This window comes from Chiloscyllium plagiosum, chromosome 21 (assembly GCF_004010195.1).
Source record: "Chiloscyllium plagiosum isolate BGI_BamShark_2017 chromosome 21, ASM401019v2, whole genome shotgun sequence".
In the NCBI taxonomy this organism is placed as follows: Eukaryota; Metazoa; Chordata; class Chondrichthyes; order Orectolobiformes; family Hemiscylliidae; genus Chiloscyllium; species Chiloscyllium plagiosum.
In genome coordinates, this window is record NC_057730.1 from 21,436,228 (window position 1) to 21,454,434 (window position 18,207).

The 18,207-nt window shown below is 40.1% G+C and overlaps 1 protein-coding gene across 2 annotated transcripts in view; it reads left to right on the plus strand.

The window, feature by feature from the left end:
- Positions 1–18,207, plus strand: part of adcy9 (adenylate cyclase 9) — a 171,973-nt gene that overhangs the window by 109,207 nt on the left and 44,559 nt on the right. For both annotated transcript variants that reach the window (XM_043711470.1, XM_043711471.1), the window contains exons 3-4: positions 11,918–12,022; positions 12,713–12,912. In XM_043711470.1, coding sequence (XP_043567405.1) covers positions 11,918–12,022; positions 12,713–12,912 — 305 coding nt within the window. The remainder of the gene's footprint in view (positions 1–11,917; positions 12,023–12,712; positions 12,913–18,207) is intronic.

An 18,207-nucleotide genomic window follows, 5' to 3' on the forward strand; every position in this document is an offset into this window, starting at 1 on the left:
GCAAATCAATTCCTGCAAAAATAGCTATTTATTCACATAGCCTGATTGTTATCCTTATTTGTCTGTCCAACATTTATTCTCTCTTTAGGCTCTATCTCCACCACTTCTGCATAAAAACCAACATTTTACTAGCTGTCATCATTTCTGAGGAAGGGTCACTGGATCTGAAACGTTAACACTGATTTCTCTCCACAGATGCTGCCGGACATTGAGCTTTACTAGCAATTTCTGTTTTCATTTCTGATTTCTAACAACTGCAGTTCTTTTGGTTTTTATTCATTGAGGCTGCCAGGCTGACCTTTACCAATTCCTTTGTCTGCCAAACTGTTCTGCTGTCTCTCTGAGCTCAATCTCCACTTGTCGTTTTACCCCCCCCCGCCACCTTTTCTTTATTTCCCCCCCAACCCCTTTTCTTTATTTCCCCCCCCCAACCCCTCCCAAACTTTTTCCTAACTACAATCCCTTCTGAAGAAGGGTCACTGTACCTGAAAAGTTAACTCTGATTTATTTCCACAGATGCTGCCAGACCTGTAGTGTTTTTCCTGCAATTTCTATCTTTGTTTCTTCTCAATAAGTATCTCATCATGATGTTAATCCAAATTTATCTCTTTGCAAAGTGTCTTGAGATGTTTGGTTATTTTAGTTGGATCAATGAAAGTTTGCTTTTGTAAAAGGGCCCTTTAGATAAATCTTCCTATTCAGTATAAACGTTTCCATCATAATGATACCTAAAATTTGGCAGTGAGAATTTGTTTAAAATGGAATAAGTTAACTGAGAGATTATACTTCAAGGTGAAATGCTAGAAATCAGTTAGGGCCAAGTTTTAGAAAATAGTAATCAAGCCAGCTGCATACCCCATTTTGATATCTATTTTGGAATAGTTCCAAATGGTGATTTTTACTTTTGAAAAGTTGCCCAAGTTGATATTTGAGTGAGTTGTGTGTGTTGATGTCAAACTGCATATTCTGTGTAACAAAAAAAAGCCATGTGATTGTTTTGATGGCCTCCTTGTGTATAATTTTGGCTGTTACCAGGATCTCCAAGGATAAGGTGATATTAAATAGGAAATCTTACCCAGTGAAAACTCATCTATTTAGAACATTAGTTTTGTTTCTACACAAGCCTTTTACGTATACAAATCATTTAATATGTGTACAGATTCACAATATGAAATTAAAACATACCAATAGTACTCCCTGAAGACTTGGTTTGACAACTGAGCCAGACAGACGAAGAAAGTCAATTACCAGTCATATTGTAGTCAATCCAATCTATCTCTGGGGAACTGAACTAAAAGGTAGGAAATGAGAGAGAAAGTTGAGTTGAAGATCATGGGGAAGGAATCAAATCAGTGATGAGGTCATTCTAATAACAAAATAGAAATGCATTAGAACAAGTTTGGAGAACTATGACTGCGATAGCTCCAAGTCTTGAGGGGCAGGGAGGGCGGATCATGAATTGAAATGCTAACTCGGACAAAGCAGTTGGTTTGATCAACACCCCATTCACCACCCCAAGCTTTCACTCCCACTGCTACCTACAACAATTGGCCGACGAATCACAATGCACCCTTCCAAGGGGGTCCTAACTGACCTGCTATGTTGGTGTTCCAAATACAGGCAGGAGAACCAGAAGCTTCTACAAGATGTTTCATTAATATTTTTCTCCTGCTTTTGCTAATGAGCAGCAAACACTGGCCTCTGATTGGAAGATCCAGTGAGCTGTGCAAATGCAAATAATTTGAGTCAGCCTGAAGCTGTATTGAAATCCCCACACAGTGAACATTAGCATTCTATTAACTTTTCTAATTTTCTAATTGCTGTGTTGTCATATTGAACTTTTTGTGCACTAAAGCCCCCAGATCCCTGTGCATCTCTGAGCTCTGCAGTCTCCCACTGTTTAAGAAATATACTTTTTAAATTCTTCCTGCAAAAGTGGACAATTTTACATTTTTCTACATCATTCTGTGTTTGCCAAACCTTTGATTGCTCACCCTATCTACATCCGTTTGAATTCTCATTATATTCTTTTTAGGTAGACACATAAGTATCACCAAATTCATCTACCTTATCTTCAGTCCCTTCATCTATGTTGTTTATAAAAATTGTAAAAAGTTGAAGTCTGTTCACTTTGACACACTATGTTTTGCAATCAGTAAATTACTAATTTATCCCATTTACGCTACTGTTTCCTATTAGCCTACTTGGATCAATATATTATTGCCATTACTTGAGTTTTTATCTTCTGCTATGATCTTGATGACATCTTATCGACTATCTTCTGGCAATCTCCCTGCAGTGTATCCATTGGTTCCCCTTTATTCACAGTGCTATTATTTCTCAAAAAATTCCAATAATTTAGCTCAACACTATTTCCTTTTCACAAAACCTTGTTGATTCTGATTACCATGAACTTATCCAGGAGTCCTGTTGGAGCCTCTTTCATAATTGCTTCTAAATTCTTCCCATTGAATGATGTTAAGCCAACTGTTTTATAATTTCCTGCTTTTTTTTTTAAGATGCAGTTAGATTTTTAATTTTCCAAACTAATTGAACCTTTCTCAAATCTGGTGAATTTGGGAAAATTGGAGCCAATACAACAACTATCTAACTAATCATTTGCTTTAAATCCAGAGGGTGTAGTCCATTGAGACCAAGGGATTTATTGGCCCACAGCTTCAGCAATTAGCTCGGAACCACTTCCTTGGTGATTGTAAATTTCTTGAATATCTCCCTTCCATTTCCTGATTTGCAGCAATTTGTCAGATCTAACTTGATAACTCCATAGCAAAAACTGATAAGAACTGCCAGCTCAATTCATCTCTCATCTCCTTTAACTTCCATTGTTAATACCCCTGACTAACTTTCTATAGCACCAATACTCACTAACTCTTCTAAACATTTTTAGAAAGTGTTAATATCTGATTTTATAGTTCTCGCTGGTTTTGTCTCATACTTGAAGTTTTCTCGCTTGTTTAGATTATTTATTTTTCATTGTTTTTCAAATTCTTTAGTTATCTACTTTATTTATTATGTTCAAACTTCTGACTAGCAGTCCATCTGTGCATGCTTTTTCTGACAGAAACACAGAACTTTTAGAATATTGTGGTCTGTTCTAGTCTCCCTGCTGTAAGAATGATGTTAAAACTTGAAAGAGTTCAGATAAGATTAACAAGGATCTTGCCAAGGTAGCAGGGTTTGAGCTTTATGGAGAGGCTGAATAGGCTGGGGGCCCTGGAGTGTCCGACATGGAGAGGTCCTCTACTTTTCGTCATTTATGTAAATGATTTGGATGTGAACATAAGAGGTAGAGTTAGTAAGCTTGCAGATGACACCAAAATTGCAGGTGTAGTGGACCTTAGGGTTACCTTAGATTACAACAGGATCTGGACCAGATGGGCCAATGGGGCTGAGAAGTGGCAGATGGAGTTTAATTCAGGGTGCTGCATTTTGGGAAAGCAAATCTTAGCAGGACTTATACACTTAATGGTAAGGGCCTCTGGAGTGTTGCTGAACAAAGAGACTTAGGAGTGCAAGGACATAGCTCCTTGAAAGTGGAGTCGCAGGTAGATAGGATAGTGAAGAAAGTGTTTGGTATGCTTTCCTTTATTGGTCAGAGTATTGAGTACAAGGAGTTGGGAGGTCATGTTGCAGCTGTACAGGACATTGGTTAGGCCACTGTTGGAATATTGCATGCAATTCTGGTCTCCTTCCTATCGGAAAGATGTTGTGAAACTTGAAAGGGTTCAGAAAAGATTTACAAGGATGTTACCAGAGTTGGAGGATTTGAGCTATAGGGAGAGGCTGAACAGGCTGGGGTTGTTTTCCTGGAGTGACCTTATAGAGGTTTACAAAATTATGAGGGGCATGGATAGGATAAATAGACAAATTCTTTTCCCTGGTGTGGGTGAGTCCAGAACTAGAGGGCATAGGTTTAGAGTGAGAGTGGAAAGATACAAGAGACCTAAAGGGCAGAGTTTGCATGCAGAGGGTGGTATGTGTATGGAGTGAGCTGCCAGAGGAAGTGGAGGAGACTGGTACAATTGCAACATTTAAGAGACATTTGGATGGGTATATTAATAGAAAGGGTTTGGAGGGATATGGGCCGGGTGCTGGCAGGTGGGACTAGATTGGATTGGAGTAACTGGTTGGCATGGACGGGTTGGACCGTAAGGTCTGTTTCCATGCTGTATATCTCTATGACTCTCTGACTCTATTTGATCTTATAAAGATTTATAAGGTCACAAGTGGCATGGATATGATGAATAGCCAGTGTTTTTCTCAGGATAGATGAGTCCAGAAGTAGAAGGCATAGGCTTAAAGTGAGAGGGCAAAGATTTAAAAGGCACCTGAGAGGAAACTTTTTCCATGCAGTCGCTCATGCGCCCTTGTCTCTCAAAGTGTATAAGGTATGAGCAGGTTACCGGGAAAGAGTTAACTTTTGGGTTGTGTTACAAAGGCTCAGCTCGCATGACTTTGTTTACTGCAAGTGCTTATCTGGTCAATGAGGTACTGTAGGCAAGGGTAGTCGGTTAACGAGGTGAAAAGCATCAATTATGTAATGCCAGTTAACAAGGTTAAGAACATCCATTGTATAATGCCAGATGGCTTAATCTTTACTGTTGATGTTCGCTGATTTTAACGGTCACCCAGTCAATACAGATAGTGCCTTATTTGGAAGCTGCTCCCTGTAAGTGATTATATAATTCCTTAAGAATCTGCTGTTCGAGAGAAGACTGAGAACTCATGTCTCCGTGCACATGGACAATTGTTCTCTCTCCCTGCAGGGTCTGGAATAAAGATGAAGGAGGTAAAGCTGTACTGTGTCTCTGTGTTTGCTTCAACTGATATGGGGATAGGGAAACGGGACAAAATCCCCATCATCGGTGCCCTTGCCCCCAAAGGCCTGCTCTCCCCTAATCTGATGAGAGTCAAAACCAACTTGTAACACTATCTTTGTATCTCTCTCCACAAATGCTACTAAACCTAAGTATTTCCAGTACTATGTTTTATTTCAGTATTTATTTCTTGTTGTAAGTATCAATATCTTAGACTGAAGCATAATGTGATAATTAGGGTGCAGAGGAACCTGAACAAGATGGGTGGACACTATTTCGTCGGATAATCGATTTGACCTTAAACAAGGGAAGCCATGCTGATCTAACGCTGTGCTCTACTGTAGTGTTTGTTTAAATCTATTATTTTGATGAGTCTGCTATTTAAACAAACTAATTTTTGCAAAACTGCAAATTGCAGGTTAAACTGAGAAGGGCTAAACCCTTACTATCACATAAATATATGAAATCCAGCATTAAACAAGATCCCAAACAGCTTCTACAATCACAAGAGCATTTACCAGTTTCCGTGAACTCAGTATCGCGATAGAAAGAAATAAGTACCACCCTGTGCATGCGTTTACTTTCTCTGCCATTTTTCTCATGAACGGCCCAGTAAAGTGATGGGACTAAAGCGCTTACTTTTGCAAAGGGCTGTGTAACTAACCTTCACGTTTTAAAAAAAAATCCAGTCACTGTTGCTTGAGGTGTTTGTGTTTCTTTGGTTTTGCCAGCATTTTCATATGTTCTTCAGTACAGGTAATCCGAATTCACTTACCTTTTTGATGTAAAGTCTTTACAGGACCGTGAGATCATCTTCGGATAATCTGAAATTCGGATAATTGATATTCGGATAATCGAGGTTCCTCTGTATTTTATAAATTTATAAGATTTTTCGATTGTCAATAGTGAGGAATTACGCTGTAGACTGCAGAAAGATATCAATTGACTTGTCAGCTGGATAGTAAAGTGGTAACTTCTCAACTGAACTGCAATTTATAGGTTTGGGGAGGGACAACAAAGCAATGGCATTATATCAATAAAGGGACAAGACTGAAGTGTAGAAGAACAGTGAGAATTTAGAGTGCATGGTCAGAACCATAACAGGACTGGTAGATTATGTGGTTATGGCAGCAGATGGACATTTTCCTTTATTCTCTAAAATACAGAATACATGAACAGGAAAGTTAATTTAGAACTGTATAAAACACTGGTTAAGCCACAACTAGAGTACTGCATACATTGGCAGATATTATTAGAAGTAAGTGCAGTAGGGAGTACAGAGAGGATTTACAAGGATGTTACCAGGAATGGAGCATTTTAGCCATTAGGAATGATTGGTTAGATTTTTTTTTAATTTCTTACCTCCAGCATCTGCAGTTCTTGCTTTTACTATATTGGATAGGATGAGGTTGTTTTCTTTGGAGCAGAAGAAGCTCAGAGGAGATTTAACAGAAGAATGAAAACTTCTGAGGGACCTGATAAGGGAATAGGTCCTGGGGCACAACTAGTTATTAAATGTAAAGCTCTTCTGGATAGGCCTTTGAAGCGCTGAAATCAAGCATTGGAAGTGCAGATGAAGTGGTATAATAGGCTGATGGTTTATTGACCAGCATAAATGCAACTGGCCAAATGGTTACCTTCTGGACCATGAATTTTCCATATTTCTAAACTGATTTCCATATCACCTGTCCATTGTGGAGAAATTTACAAAGAAAAATATCTTTTGGCCACAAGTCCATCAAGAAGTGGTCAGGACATAGTGTCCTTGAGACCCTGCTGGAAAAGGAGAGGGTGCATCGTGTTGTGGTGTTCCCTGAGCAGACTGTCAAAGCATTTGGCAGAGTGCCTTATTGCCAGAATGTTTCAACAAACACCAAGACATCACTTGGCTGGTGGTGAGAAAGACTTTGCCACGCTGGGCTAAGAATCACCTGTTTTCACCAGTGCCCTCACTGCCAACTGCCACTGCTGACCTTCACTGGCTGCGCCAGGAACTTGCCATTGCTCGTAAGACTTCTGTGTGACTGCTGCCTCATTGCTTCTACCATCCTTCGCAACTGGCCGCTGCTACTGCCAGACTTTGCCACTGCACTGTGGCTACTACCATCCGGACCCATACTGGGTCCCATCCGCTGTCGGGGAAAGTGATGACCCAACAGTATTATCGCTGGACTGTTAATCCACAGACCCAGTTATGGTTTGAGGACCCTTGTTGAAATCCCGCCACAGCAGATGGTGGAATTTGGATCAGTTTAAAAAAAAAACTAGTATTAAGAGTCTATTAATGTCCTCGAATCAATTGTCGACTGTCAGGAAAAGCTCATCTGGATCACTAATGTCCTTTTGGGAGGGAAACTGGCATCTTGTCTGGTCTGGCCTACATGTAAATCACTACAGAATCCAACTCCGGACATCAATGAAGTCACATTGCCACCAACCAGAACCCGCTGCTTTGTGGCTGACTGTTAAAGTCCCCCAGCTGCTGCTGTTGCCATGACCGAACACCAAACAGCTAAAAGAGAGAGCAAAAGAGTAAAAAACAGGAAAAAAAAATGTCGGAGCGATCAAACTCTGGTGAGGAGTTCAGCCACCATCTTGGATGGAGGATTGTGCCCTGGACAATGCGTCTAATGATAGCTAAACAATTGTTGATTGTCAGAAAAACCCATCTGGTTCACTAATATCCTGTCACTGGCATCTCATCTGGTCTGACCTACATGTAACTCCAGACCTACAACAATGTGGTTGAGTCTTAACTGCCCTTTGGGCAATTAGGGATGAGAAATAAATGTTAGCTTAGCCAGAGAAGCCTATATCCCAGAAGTGAATTAAAAAAAAAGAGTTTTTTAAAAAACTCCTCTCAGTCCTAAATGTTTTTAAATCCTGAGATTGTGCTGCCATGGTTTAGATTTCCCAGTCGTAATACTGTAAACTTTCAGAATTTTGCAGATATTTTGAACCAACTCACTCAGACATATTGTGGCATATCTGGGTAAGTAAAACTGAGCCACAAGAGCCCTCTTCAGAATGTTGTAGATTTTTTAAATCAACCTGTTTAGGCAAGTAATGACAACCTTGGAGCAGGTGGGTCCTGAACCCAGGCCATTTGGCTCAGAGGTACTGCACCATGAGACTTCCTAATAGTTTTTGTTTTAAATCAACCGGGACATTGTAAGACACTCCTCAAGATTTGATGGCTTTCTGGACCAAAAGCAGGGACGGTGCCATTCTGCCACAAGGCCACTCTTAGGAATCTTGTATGTTCATTAAATCACCCCTTGTTCTTGTAAATTCCAGAGAATATGAACCCAGTTTACTTTGCCTGTCTCGTTGGACAGCTCTTTTGTTAGGCACTCGTCTAATTAACTTTTGTTACATTGCCTCCAAAGCATGTACTTTGAATTGCATCATGTTAGACAATCCCAAGTTTTCTAGTCACGAAAATGTTTTTACATATATTTGGCATACAAGTGGATCCCCTTTTCAACCATAGCATGCTACAGTAAGCATACAGGATCAAGCAGGCAACACTGGCTGCATTGGAGTTTAACATCGTATTGTATCCGAATACACATGCCTGTACTTCACTTTTATACTTGGTATATAAGTTGATCTCTGTTTCAAAAGGATTTTTCAAGGCTTCTAACTGTTGACTTTTGGGTGACATCTGCAGTATAGTTGCTTTAAATATGGCAATCAGAATTGCACCTAGGTGTGGCCTCTCCAAGGTCCTGTAATTGTTACAAGATTATTCCTGTGCTTCAATCCACTTACAATAAAGACCAACATGTAATCTGTCTTAGTAATTGCTTGCCATAATTGCGTGCCACCTTTGTTCCTTATGAATATGCTCAAGTTTCTCTGAGCATCAAATTTCATGCTTTTTAAATATTCTCTTCTTACAACCAGAATAAATAGCATAACACTTTCTATATTATACCCCATCTGCTACCTTGTTGGCTGCTCATTTAGCCTAATTCTTTTTGCAACCTCCCTGTGTCTGTCTTTGAGCTTGCATTCTTGCACAGCTTTTTATTATTGGCAGACTTGGATCTATTACACTCAGTCCCTTTTCCCAGTTCGTTAGTATATATATAACTGAAGTGTAACATTAATTCCTGCAACATTCCATCAATCACAGCTTTCAAACCTGAAAATGTCTATTCCTTAACCCCACCTCTGCTAATTTGTGAAGCAGAGTGATGTCAACAGCATGGATTTAATTCCTGCATCTTCTGAGGTTTCCGTGAAGGTGTCTCCTCCTCAATCTCTCCCCTTGCCTGAAGCATGGTCACCCTTAGCTTAAGCCACCACCACGTGTCTATCTCTAATGAAAGAGCAGCCCTATATTCTAGTAAGACTGTCATGGCATTACCTTCTATCCCTAGCTGCAAACATCCTCATCTTATCTGTAAAATCATTGGCACGTTACTGAATGCTTTTTGGAAATCGAGGGTATTCTAGATCTACTGGTTGCTCGCTACCTATTAGTTAGATCCTCAAAAACCTCCAATAAATCTGTCACATGATTTCCCTTTGAGAAAATCACGTTGATACTTCTGATCATACAGTGCACTCAATCATAGTCAAACCTCCTTATTGATAGTAATCCAGCAATTGTCCATTAACTCGGGCTAACTGATCTGTAGTTCCTGATTTTCTATCTCTTTCAGCTGTCACATTGCTACCTTCCAACCTGATGGAATCTTTCCAGTGTATAGGGATTGTTTGAAAATCATCGCCAGCACATGCTTCACCTCCCTGTAGTTATCTCCTTTGGAATTTTATAAGGAAAGGAAACACATAGTGTACACTGGATCCATCTAGCTAGTCGGTTGTCCTATTTGTAAGGTTTAGATTGAGTTTTGGAGTTGTGCTTTGTTTAAAAAGGCAGTCAAGAACTTATTGTGTAGTTTATTAAGAAACAATAGTTCAGATAAGATGTGTGATCTGAGTCCAGAAAAAGTATATGAACAATGACAGGTGAGGCTGATTTTAATGATCTTGGAGAAAACCAAATGGATGGTGCAGTTTGCTAATGGTCTATATCAATTGAGCCGGCAGTTCCTGCATTCAAGCCGGTGTTAAGAAGCTCCTCCCTGCCTTCCTTGCTCTTCCTCCGTTTTTCTGGCCTACTAAAGAGTGAATCCCAACCCTGGAGCACCCGTTAATTTACTTTATTTGTCAGGGTTGTTTTACCTCCTCTTCAATCAACTGTTTGAATAGCTTTGTTGCTTTCCCCCACCCTTTCCTAACTTTATCAGAGGGTGCCTTTTACCTTATTTCATGCTGGGTAAAATTTGCTAAAACTTGTCAGAATTATGTAGATAAGAGGGTATGAGGCAACATTTTGTTAACTTAGGAATGTCAGCATGAAGGCCCGTAACGAGACCACAGCATGACACTTCTAATAGCACATTTCTCTTTTTGTTATCTTTGTTTACCATTGATTTGTTAACTCCTTAATTATATTAAGAGACCATTTGTACGCCCATGAGTCCAAGGATCTGCAGGTAGGGAAGTAGCTTGTTCAGTCACGTGATCCATGACAGAAAATCAGGACCCTGAATAGATGTAGGTGAGAATGGGGATGGATGAAAGTAAGTTCACAGATGACACAAAGGTTGATCTGGTGGTTAACATTGAGGAGGAAGGTGTAAAGTTACAGGATGACATAAATGGATTAGTCAGATGGGCAGATCAGTGGTTGATGAAATTTAACCCTGATAAATCTGAGATGATGCATTTTGGAAGAAGGAACAAAAGAGTCAACGAATGACAAAATATTAGGAAGCTCAGAGGAACATGGGGATCTTGGGGTGCTTGTCCACACATTCCGGAAGGTGGCAATGCAAGTTAATAGGATAGTTAAGGCATATGGGATGCTTACCTTTAGCTTGGCCTAGACAGGTCATGTTGAAATTGAACATAACTTTAGCTAGACCACAGATGTGTTTTTCTATTCACCGTACTGTGGAAAGGATGTGATTGCACTGGAGGGTATTGCTTGGGGTAGAACATTTCAGCTATGAAAAGAGGCTGGATAAGCTCGAGTTATTTTAGAGCAGAGAAGGTTAAGGGGACGACCTTTTGCAGGTGCAAAAGATCGAAGAACATAGGCAGTGTGAATAGAATGTCCTTAATTGAAGGGTCAATCGCAAGGGGCATGATTTTAAAGCGAAAGATAGGAGGTTTAGAGGGAATTTAAGGAAAAACATTTTTCACTGAGGGTAGTGGGGATCTGAAATGCGCTGTCTGGGAGGGTAATTGAGGTGGGTAACCTCTCGACCTTTAAAAAGTACTTTCATGAGCACTTGAAGTGTCATAATATTTAGACTATGGGCCTAGTGTGTGAAAGTAGAATTAGTGTAGGTAGTAGTATGTTTTTGGTGGTGCAGATTTGATGGGCTGAAGAACATTTTCTGTGCTGCAAGATTCCATGATCTGCAAACCAAAGGACAGCCGATGACCACAAACTTAATTTCATTAGATTGTGAATTTCTAAAACTGATTTTTCCAGTAAATGGACTTGGACTATTTGTCCAAGAAACTAATAGAGAGTAGCCTCCCTGTCAGAGATTAATTTGGGATGGAGACATGTAGGATCTGAATTTCTATTTGGAACAGGATGGATAAATTTCTGAACCCAGTCCTTTATGTCTTGAAGCATATACTTTGCTTGAAGTTGAACTGTGTCGCCTACCTAAATGTTCTTGAGAGCTGAATTTTTGGCCTGACAAACCCTTTTGTCAGGAGCAGTAAAATTGATGTTTCGGGCAAAAGCCCTTCATCAGGAATAAAAGCAAAGAGCCTGAAGCGTGGAGAGATAAACTAGATCCTCCTCTAGCTTATCTCTCCACGCTTCAGGCTCTCTGCCTTTATTCCTGATGAAGGGCTTTTCCCCAAAACATCGATTTTACTGCTCCTCGGATGCTGCCTGAACTGCTGTGCTCTTCCAGCACCACTAATCCAGAATCTGGTTTCCAGCATCTGCAGTCATTGTTTTTACCTAGTTGATTACAACAATAGGTTAAAAATGTATGTTCGTTTTAATCCGCATCCTGTATTTTGTTTTTCAGCCCATGTGTCCATCCTGTAGTATAATGCTCATTCCTGGATCCAGTGCCAGTACCGAGGAAACTGCTGCACAGAATGGTTGTCAAGATGAGCGTAAAAATGCCAAGGTACCAATCCAAAACAAATGTAGGCCCTGTATCACAGCTTTACAGAATTGTTACGGTGAATAGCAAATGTTGCACAAAATAAAAATATAAAAAAAAGTTGAATTGATTATTACGTTTTGTATCCAGTTATGTAATTTGCCACCTGAATTTAGATTTTGACTCAATGGTAATACCACACTGCCATAAGCTTGTGGTGTGTGGAATATCTTAGTTAATGGCTTGTGTAATGGCTTGTAATAAGTTTATGGGGAAGTTGGCTAAATATATGGAGAAAATAATCTAATGATATGTTCATAGGTTAGATGATGTTAAAGGAGGAAGCTCAGGTGAAACATAAACAATGCACACATTACAGGGGTACTTGGTTCAAAGGCCTATTTCTGTACTGCAAATTTGACTTTAACTCCTGAGTAAAAGGTGGAAACATTTCAACAATGGCTTTTTTTCCCCATCTGGAGCTAGAATTGTTTGGATTATTAAGATTATTTCTTAAGCATTGATTATATGTTGTAATCAAGACCATTTCCTTATAATATATTTAATGTTTTGAGCATCTTTAGTATAATCCATATTTTCACATTGGGTGCATTTACTAAAGTTTATGAAAGCACAGATTAGCTGTGTAACACTGTCTAAATGTCTGTCTGTTCTGTGAAGTGGTGAGGTCATGGAACCTTTTCTCTCATGTAGGCACCATCAGCAGGGCGAAGTCTGAAGGCCCAAAATGGCTTACTAAGTCCCCCAGAGGAAGAAAAGTTAAACAACAGCCAGACATCACTGTTTGAAATGCTGCAGAGTGAGAGGCAGCTGGATGGACTGCTTCCACTACGCTCCAAGCAGATTCGGGAGAAAACAGATGCTCAGTTTGTCAGTGTCATTAAGGAGGACAGGTATGTTTTGTTAGGCAAGTGTTTTAAGTGTTACGGATCAAGGCTGATGGATGGAGTTGAGGTACTGATTAGTTGTAATTTAATTGAATGACAGAACAGATTTGAGGGGTGCAATGGCCTGTTCCTTTGGAGAAAGGGCAAGCGGTACACTTGTGCAGATTTGCGTCCCGTTTGTTGACTTGCATTGTAAATTATGAAGTTCCCCTCTAACTTTGAGTGGACAGAAGTTCCCTGCCTCTGACTTGTTATACGAATTATCAGCAAAGTTGAAGGCTATGAATTACAGAAATGTGCTTAATAGCTCTATTTTATAAGTTCTACTATTTAACCATTTGCAAGAATAGAACATAGTTTTCTTTCAATTTCCTTTTAGTTACTTGTATGAGGTTTTTGCCTTTATGCTTAGTTGACTGAAAATGTAGTTCAAACCACACTGCCAATGTTTTGTTCTGAACCGTATTGACTTGACAATTTTGACACACATTCGCATTCATTTATGAACAAAAAAGTTTGTTAGAACTAACAAGCTAGCATCTATACATCAGGAATATGATGAAATACACTTCTCTTGCTTTGATAAGTGAAGTTCCAACAATTCTCTAGAAGCTGGAAATCATCTGAAATGGAGCAACCTTTTTAGGCACTCCAACTACAACCTTAAATATTTCCTCCTACCACACTAGCACAGAGTGATGACGGCATTGTACCATCTAGAAAATGCCCTGGCAACTCACCAAGGTTGCTTTGACAGTAAATTCATGTCTCTTGATGCTTTGACTTGAAATTATACTTCTGAGTCAAAATCCTGGAACTCTCTCCTTTTATCTATATTGTGGATGGACCAACTGAATTGCTGCAGTTCAAGAAACAGCTATCACCTTTTCCCGAGCAGCCAGGAGTGGACAATAAATGCTGACCTTGCTAGCAAGGTTCAGATCCTAAGAATGAATATTTTGAAAAAAATCTTCCCTTCCTTGGTTCTAACATTTCCACAATCTATCATGTTCCTCTTCCCCTGAAAATTTGAACCCAAATTATTGCTATTTTCTGATCACTCCCCTTTGAGAGACTGAGTAGCATGTCCTGAGTAAAACAACAATGTCCTGTTGCTCTGACCAGTTACTGGTTTGTAAAAGAAAGCCAGCTACCTGACAAGCAAGCACCCTTGTTTGTGTCTTAATCCACACTTTAATAGTTGTAAAGTGCATGAGCCTATCCAAAGCTGTAAAGAAAATTGAATTAATTGAAAGTAAACATTCATGTTCAACCAGTGAAAAACTGCTTTGTGGATTCAGACTCTGATATTTTTTCAACGTGCATTTAGACTAATTTCTTCTGTTGGTTTCTGGCTGTCCTTAATGAACATAAGCTCATCAAACTTTTTCTGTCCACATCCTAACTCCTCATGTTCTTTCTTTGGTGCCCAGTTCAGCAATTTAATGTTAAGGTTCTCTGTTTTCAAATAGCTTCATTGCCCCTCCATTTCTTATCTATGTAACCTACTGCACTCTAATTCTGACATCCTATGCATCCCTACTTTTACAAGCTACACTATGGTCAACTATTCCTTTAAGTTTTTTTGGAGCAGTTTGTGGCAGAGTCTACCAGGGAACAGAAGTTCTGGATTTGATATATAATGAGGCAGACTTGATTAGGGAGCTTAAGGTGAAGGAACCTCTAAAGGGCAGTAACCATAATCTGATAAAATTCACCCTGCAGTTTGAGAGCTGGAATTGGATGCATTGGTTTTAGAATTGAGTAAAGGCAATACAAAGTCATGAGGGAGGTGCTGGACAGAGTTGATTGGAAGGGGATCCTAGCATGGTGGAGCAACAATGGCAGGAGGTTTTTGGGGGCAGTTTGAGAGGCACAGCAGCATTTCATCCCAAGGAAGAAGAAGAATACAAAGGAATGTCAAGGACAGCATAAAAGCAACGAGAAAGCATACAATGTGGTGAAGATTAGTGGGAAGCCTTTTAAAAACCAACAGAAAATAACTAGCAAAGCAATAAGAGGGCAGATGAAAAAGAGGGTAAGGTAGCTAGTAATGTAAAAGTGGATTGTAAGACTTTTCCTTTGATATCTAATAGGTAAGAGAGGCGCAAGGGTGGACATTCCTCCACTGGAAAATGAGGCAGAGGAAGTGGTAATGGGGAATATTGAAATAGCAGAGGAACTGAATAGGTACTTTGCATCAGTTTTCATGGTGCAAGACACCAGCAGCATACCAGAACTGAGAGTCAGGGGACAGAAGTGAATGTAGTGGTCATCACCAAGGAGAAGGTGCTGGGGAATTGGAAAAGTCTGAAGGTGGATACATCACCCCGATCAGATTGTCCACACCCAGAGTTCTGAAGGAGATAGTTGGGATTAGTGGCATTAGTGGTCATCTTTCAGGAATCACTGGAATCAGGGAGGGTTCCAGAGGACTGGGAGCTATGTAATGACACCCCTGTTTAAGAAGGGATGGAGGCAGAAGACAGGAAACCATAGGCCAGTCAGCCTGACCTTGGGTATTGTCAAGGTTTTAGAGCGCATTATTAAGAATGCGATTGCAGAGTACTAGGAAGTGCCTAGTAAAATAGACCTGAGTTAACATGGCTTCGTCAAGAGAAGTAATGTCTGACAAATCTGTTAGAATTCTTTGAGGAAGTAATGAGTAAGTTAGATAAAGGTGAGCCAATGGGCATTCTGTTTGGATTTCCAGAAGGCCTTTGACAAGGTGGTGCGCAGGAGACTGTTAAATTAGTTAAGAGCCCAAGGTGCTAGGGGCAAGGTACTGGCATAGATAGAAGATTGGCTGACTGGCAGAAAACAGGGATAAAGGGGTCTTTTTCAGGATGGCAGCCAGTGTTTAGTAGGCCCCCTTGGGAGTCAGTGTTGTGCCCACAACTATTCATAGTTATACATTAACTATCTGGACCAAGGAAATGAGAGTATTGTTGCTAATGTTGCAGAACACAACGATAGAAGGATGGACAAGTAGTATTGAAGAATCTGGAAGCTGCAGAAGGACCTGCACAGGAGAGTGGACAAAGAAGTGGCAGATGGAATACAGTGTGGGAAAAGTATGAGGTTATGCTCTTTGTTTGGAAGAATAGAGGCATAGACTATTTTTTTAAGTGGGGAAAGGCCTCAGAAATCTGAAGCACTTAAGATGCTAGTTCAAGATTCTTTTAAGTTTGACGTGCAGTTCCACTTGGCAGTTGCGAAGGCAAATGCAATATTAGCATTCATTGCAAAAGGGCTAGAATGCAAGAGCAGAAATGTACTTCTGAGGCTGTATAAGGATCTGGTCAGACTACATTTGGAATATTGAGAGCAATATCTGAGGAAGGAGGTGCTGGCATTGGAGGAGACCAAAGGAGGTTTACAAGAATGATCCCAGGAATGAAGGGCTCATCATATGGGAAGCAGTTGAGGACTTTGGATCTGTATTCAATGGAATTTAGAAGAATGAGGGGGAATCTGATTGAAATATGCAGAATACTGAGAAGCCTGGATAGAGTGGACATGGAGATGTTTCCATTAGTCTGAAAGACTCTGACTCAAGGGCACAGCCTCAGTAAAGGAATGGCTCTTTAGAACATAGTCAGAGGGTGATTATTTGTGGAACTCATTGCCACAGAGGACTGTGGAGCCCAAGTCGTTGAGTGTATTCAAGACAGAAATAGAAAAGTCCTTGATTGGTAAGGGGATCGAGAATTACAGGTAGGAGGCAAGAGTTGAGAAATGTACCAACCAAAGTGGAGCAACCTCGATCGGTTGATTAGCCAAATTCTGTTTATATAGCTTATTGCCTTTGGAACTCAGTCCCTAAACCTCTCCAAAGCTCGACATCGCTTCCTCAAAGACGCATTTTAAAACTTTTGACCAAATTTTCCTCCTCTTTTCTCAATATGGCTTAGTGTAAAGCTTGCTTTAATTGTGTTCATTAAAGGTACTTTAGGAAATCTTATTGTATTAAAAGTACTGTACTTAGTGGTTGATTTGACTAATCTCTTTGGGACACAACCAGATTAAGAACTGGGCACATTAGGAATGGTTGAGGAGATATAATTAGGTCCTTATGTAAACTCATCAGACTGAATCATATCACTTATAGGCTAGCATGATTAGGGAGGGCATCCCTGGTTGGAAACAAAGCATTGGCTGTCCACATGTTCCCCTCAACCACTTGATTACTTGCAATTTTCTTTCTTGATTTTTGTTTAAACTTATTCTGGATTGCCTTGTCTTGGTTCATCTGCTGTTTAACATGAAGCATGGCTGTTATATGGTATAAGATCTATAGAACTGTCATCATTGGAATCCCCTCACATTGGAGATTCTTCTAGATATAAATGGCTTTTTTAAGCCAGTTAGGAAAAAGTGAAAAGGGAGGGAAGGAGAAAAGAACAAAAGGGAAATGTGTGTGATGGAATATAACACAGAAGAGACTGGCTTCTGGCACTCCCAGAACTTAAACTTGTATTAACAGATGTTCAGCATCTTTAGTGTCCTTATAATGAAGTAGTTTGAAATTGATTATAGTCATATTCATACAGCGTGGAAACAGGGCTGAAAAATGTGTTGCTGGAAAAGCGCAGCAGGTCAGGCAGCATCCAAGGAGCAGGAAAATCGACGTTTCGGGCATAAGCCCTTCTTCAGGAATAAGGAAGGTGTGCCAAGCAGGCTAAGATAAAAGGTAGGGAGGAGGGACTTGGGGGAGGGACATTGGGAATGCGATAGGTGGAGGGAGGTTAAGGTGAGGGTGAGGAAGAAGGGCTTTATGTCCGAAACGTCGATACACTTGTTAGATCTTAGCTGGAATATTGTGTACAGTTCTGTGCATCATGTTTTAGCAAGGATATGCATGCATAGGAAAGACTGGAGAATTGATCTAAAAGAACAAAAGAATATGGTGGATGTTCATAATCTGACACCCTGGTCTACTTTTCCATCACTCCTAACATTTCCTCAGTCATGACCCCTTCCCGTCCAATCTCAGTGTAACACATGACCATTAAACTCCTCCTCACTGTCTGAGGTACCAAACCAAACATACCTTACACTTCCAGCAGCATTTAACTTGTACTGCTTTCAATCTCATCCTGCATTTGTGAGACCAAATGCTTTACGGAACACCATCACTCTGTCATTAGGAACAATTCCGACCTTTCAGCTGCTATCCATTTCAATGAATCCCATTCTACTAACGTTAACGTTTCTGTTTTGGACTTGCTGCAGTAGATTAGATTAGATTACTTACAGTGTGGAAACAGGCCCTTCGGCCCAACAAGTCCACAACAACCC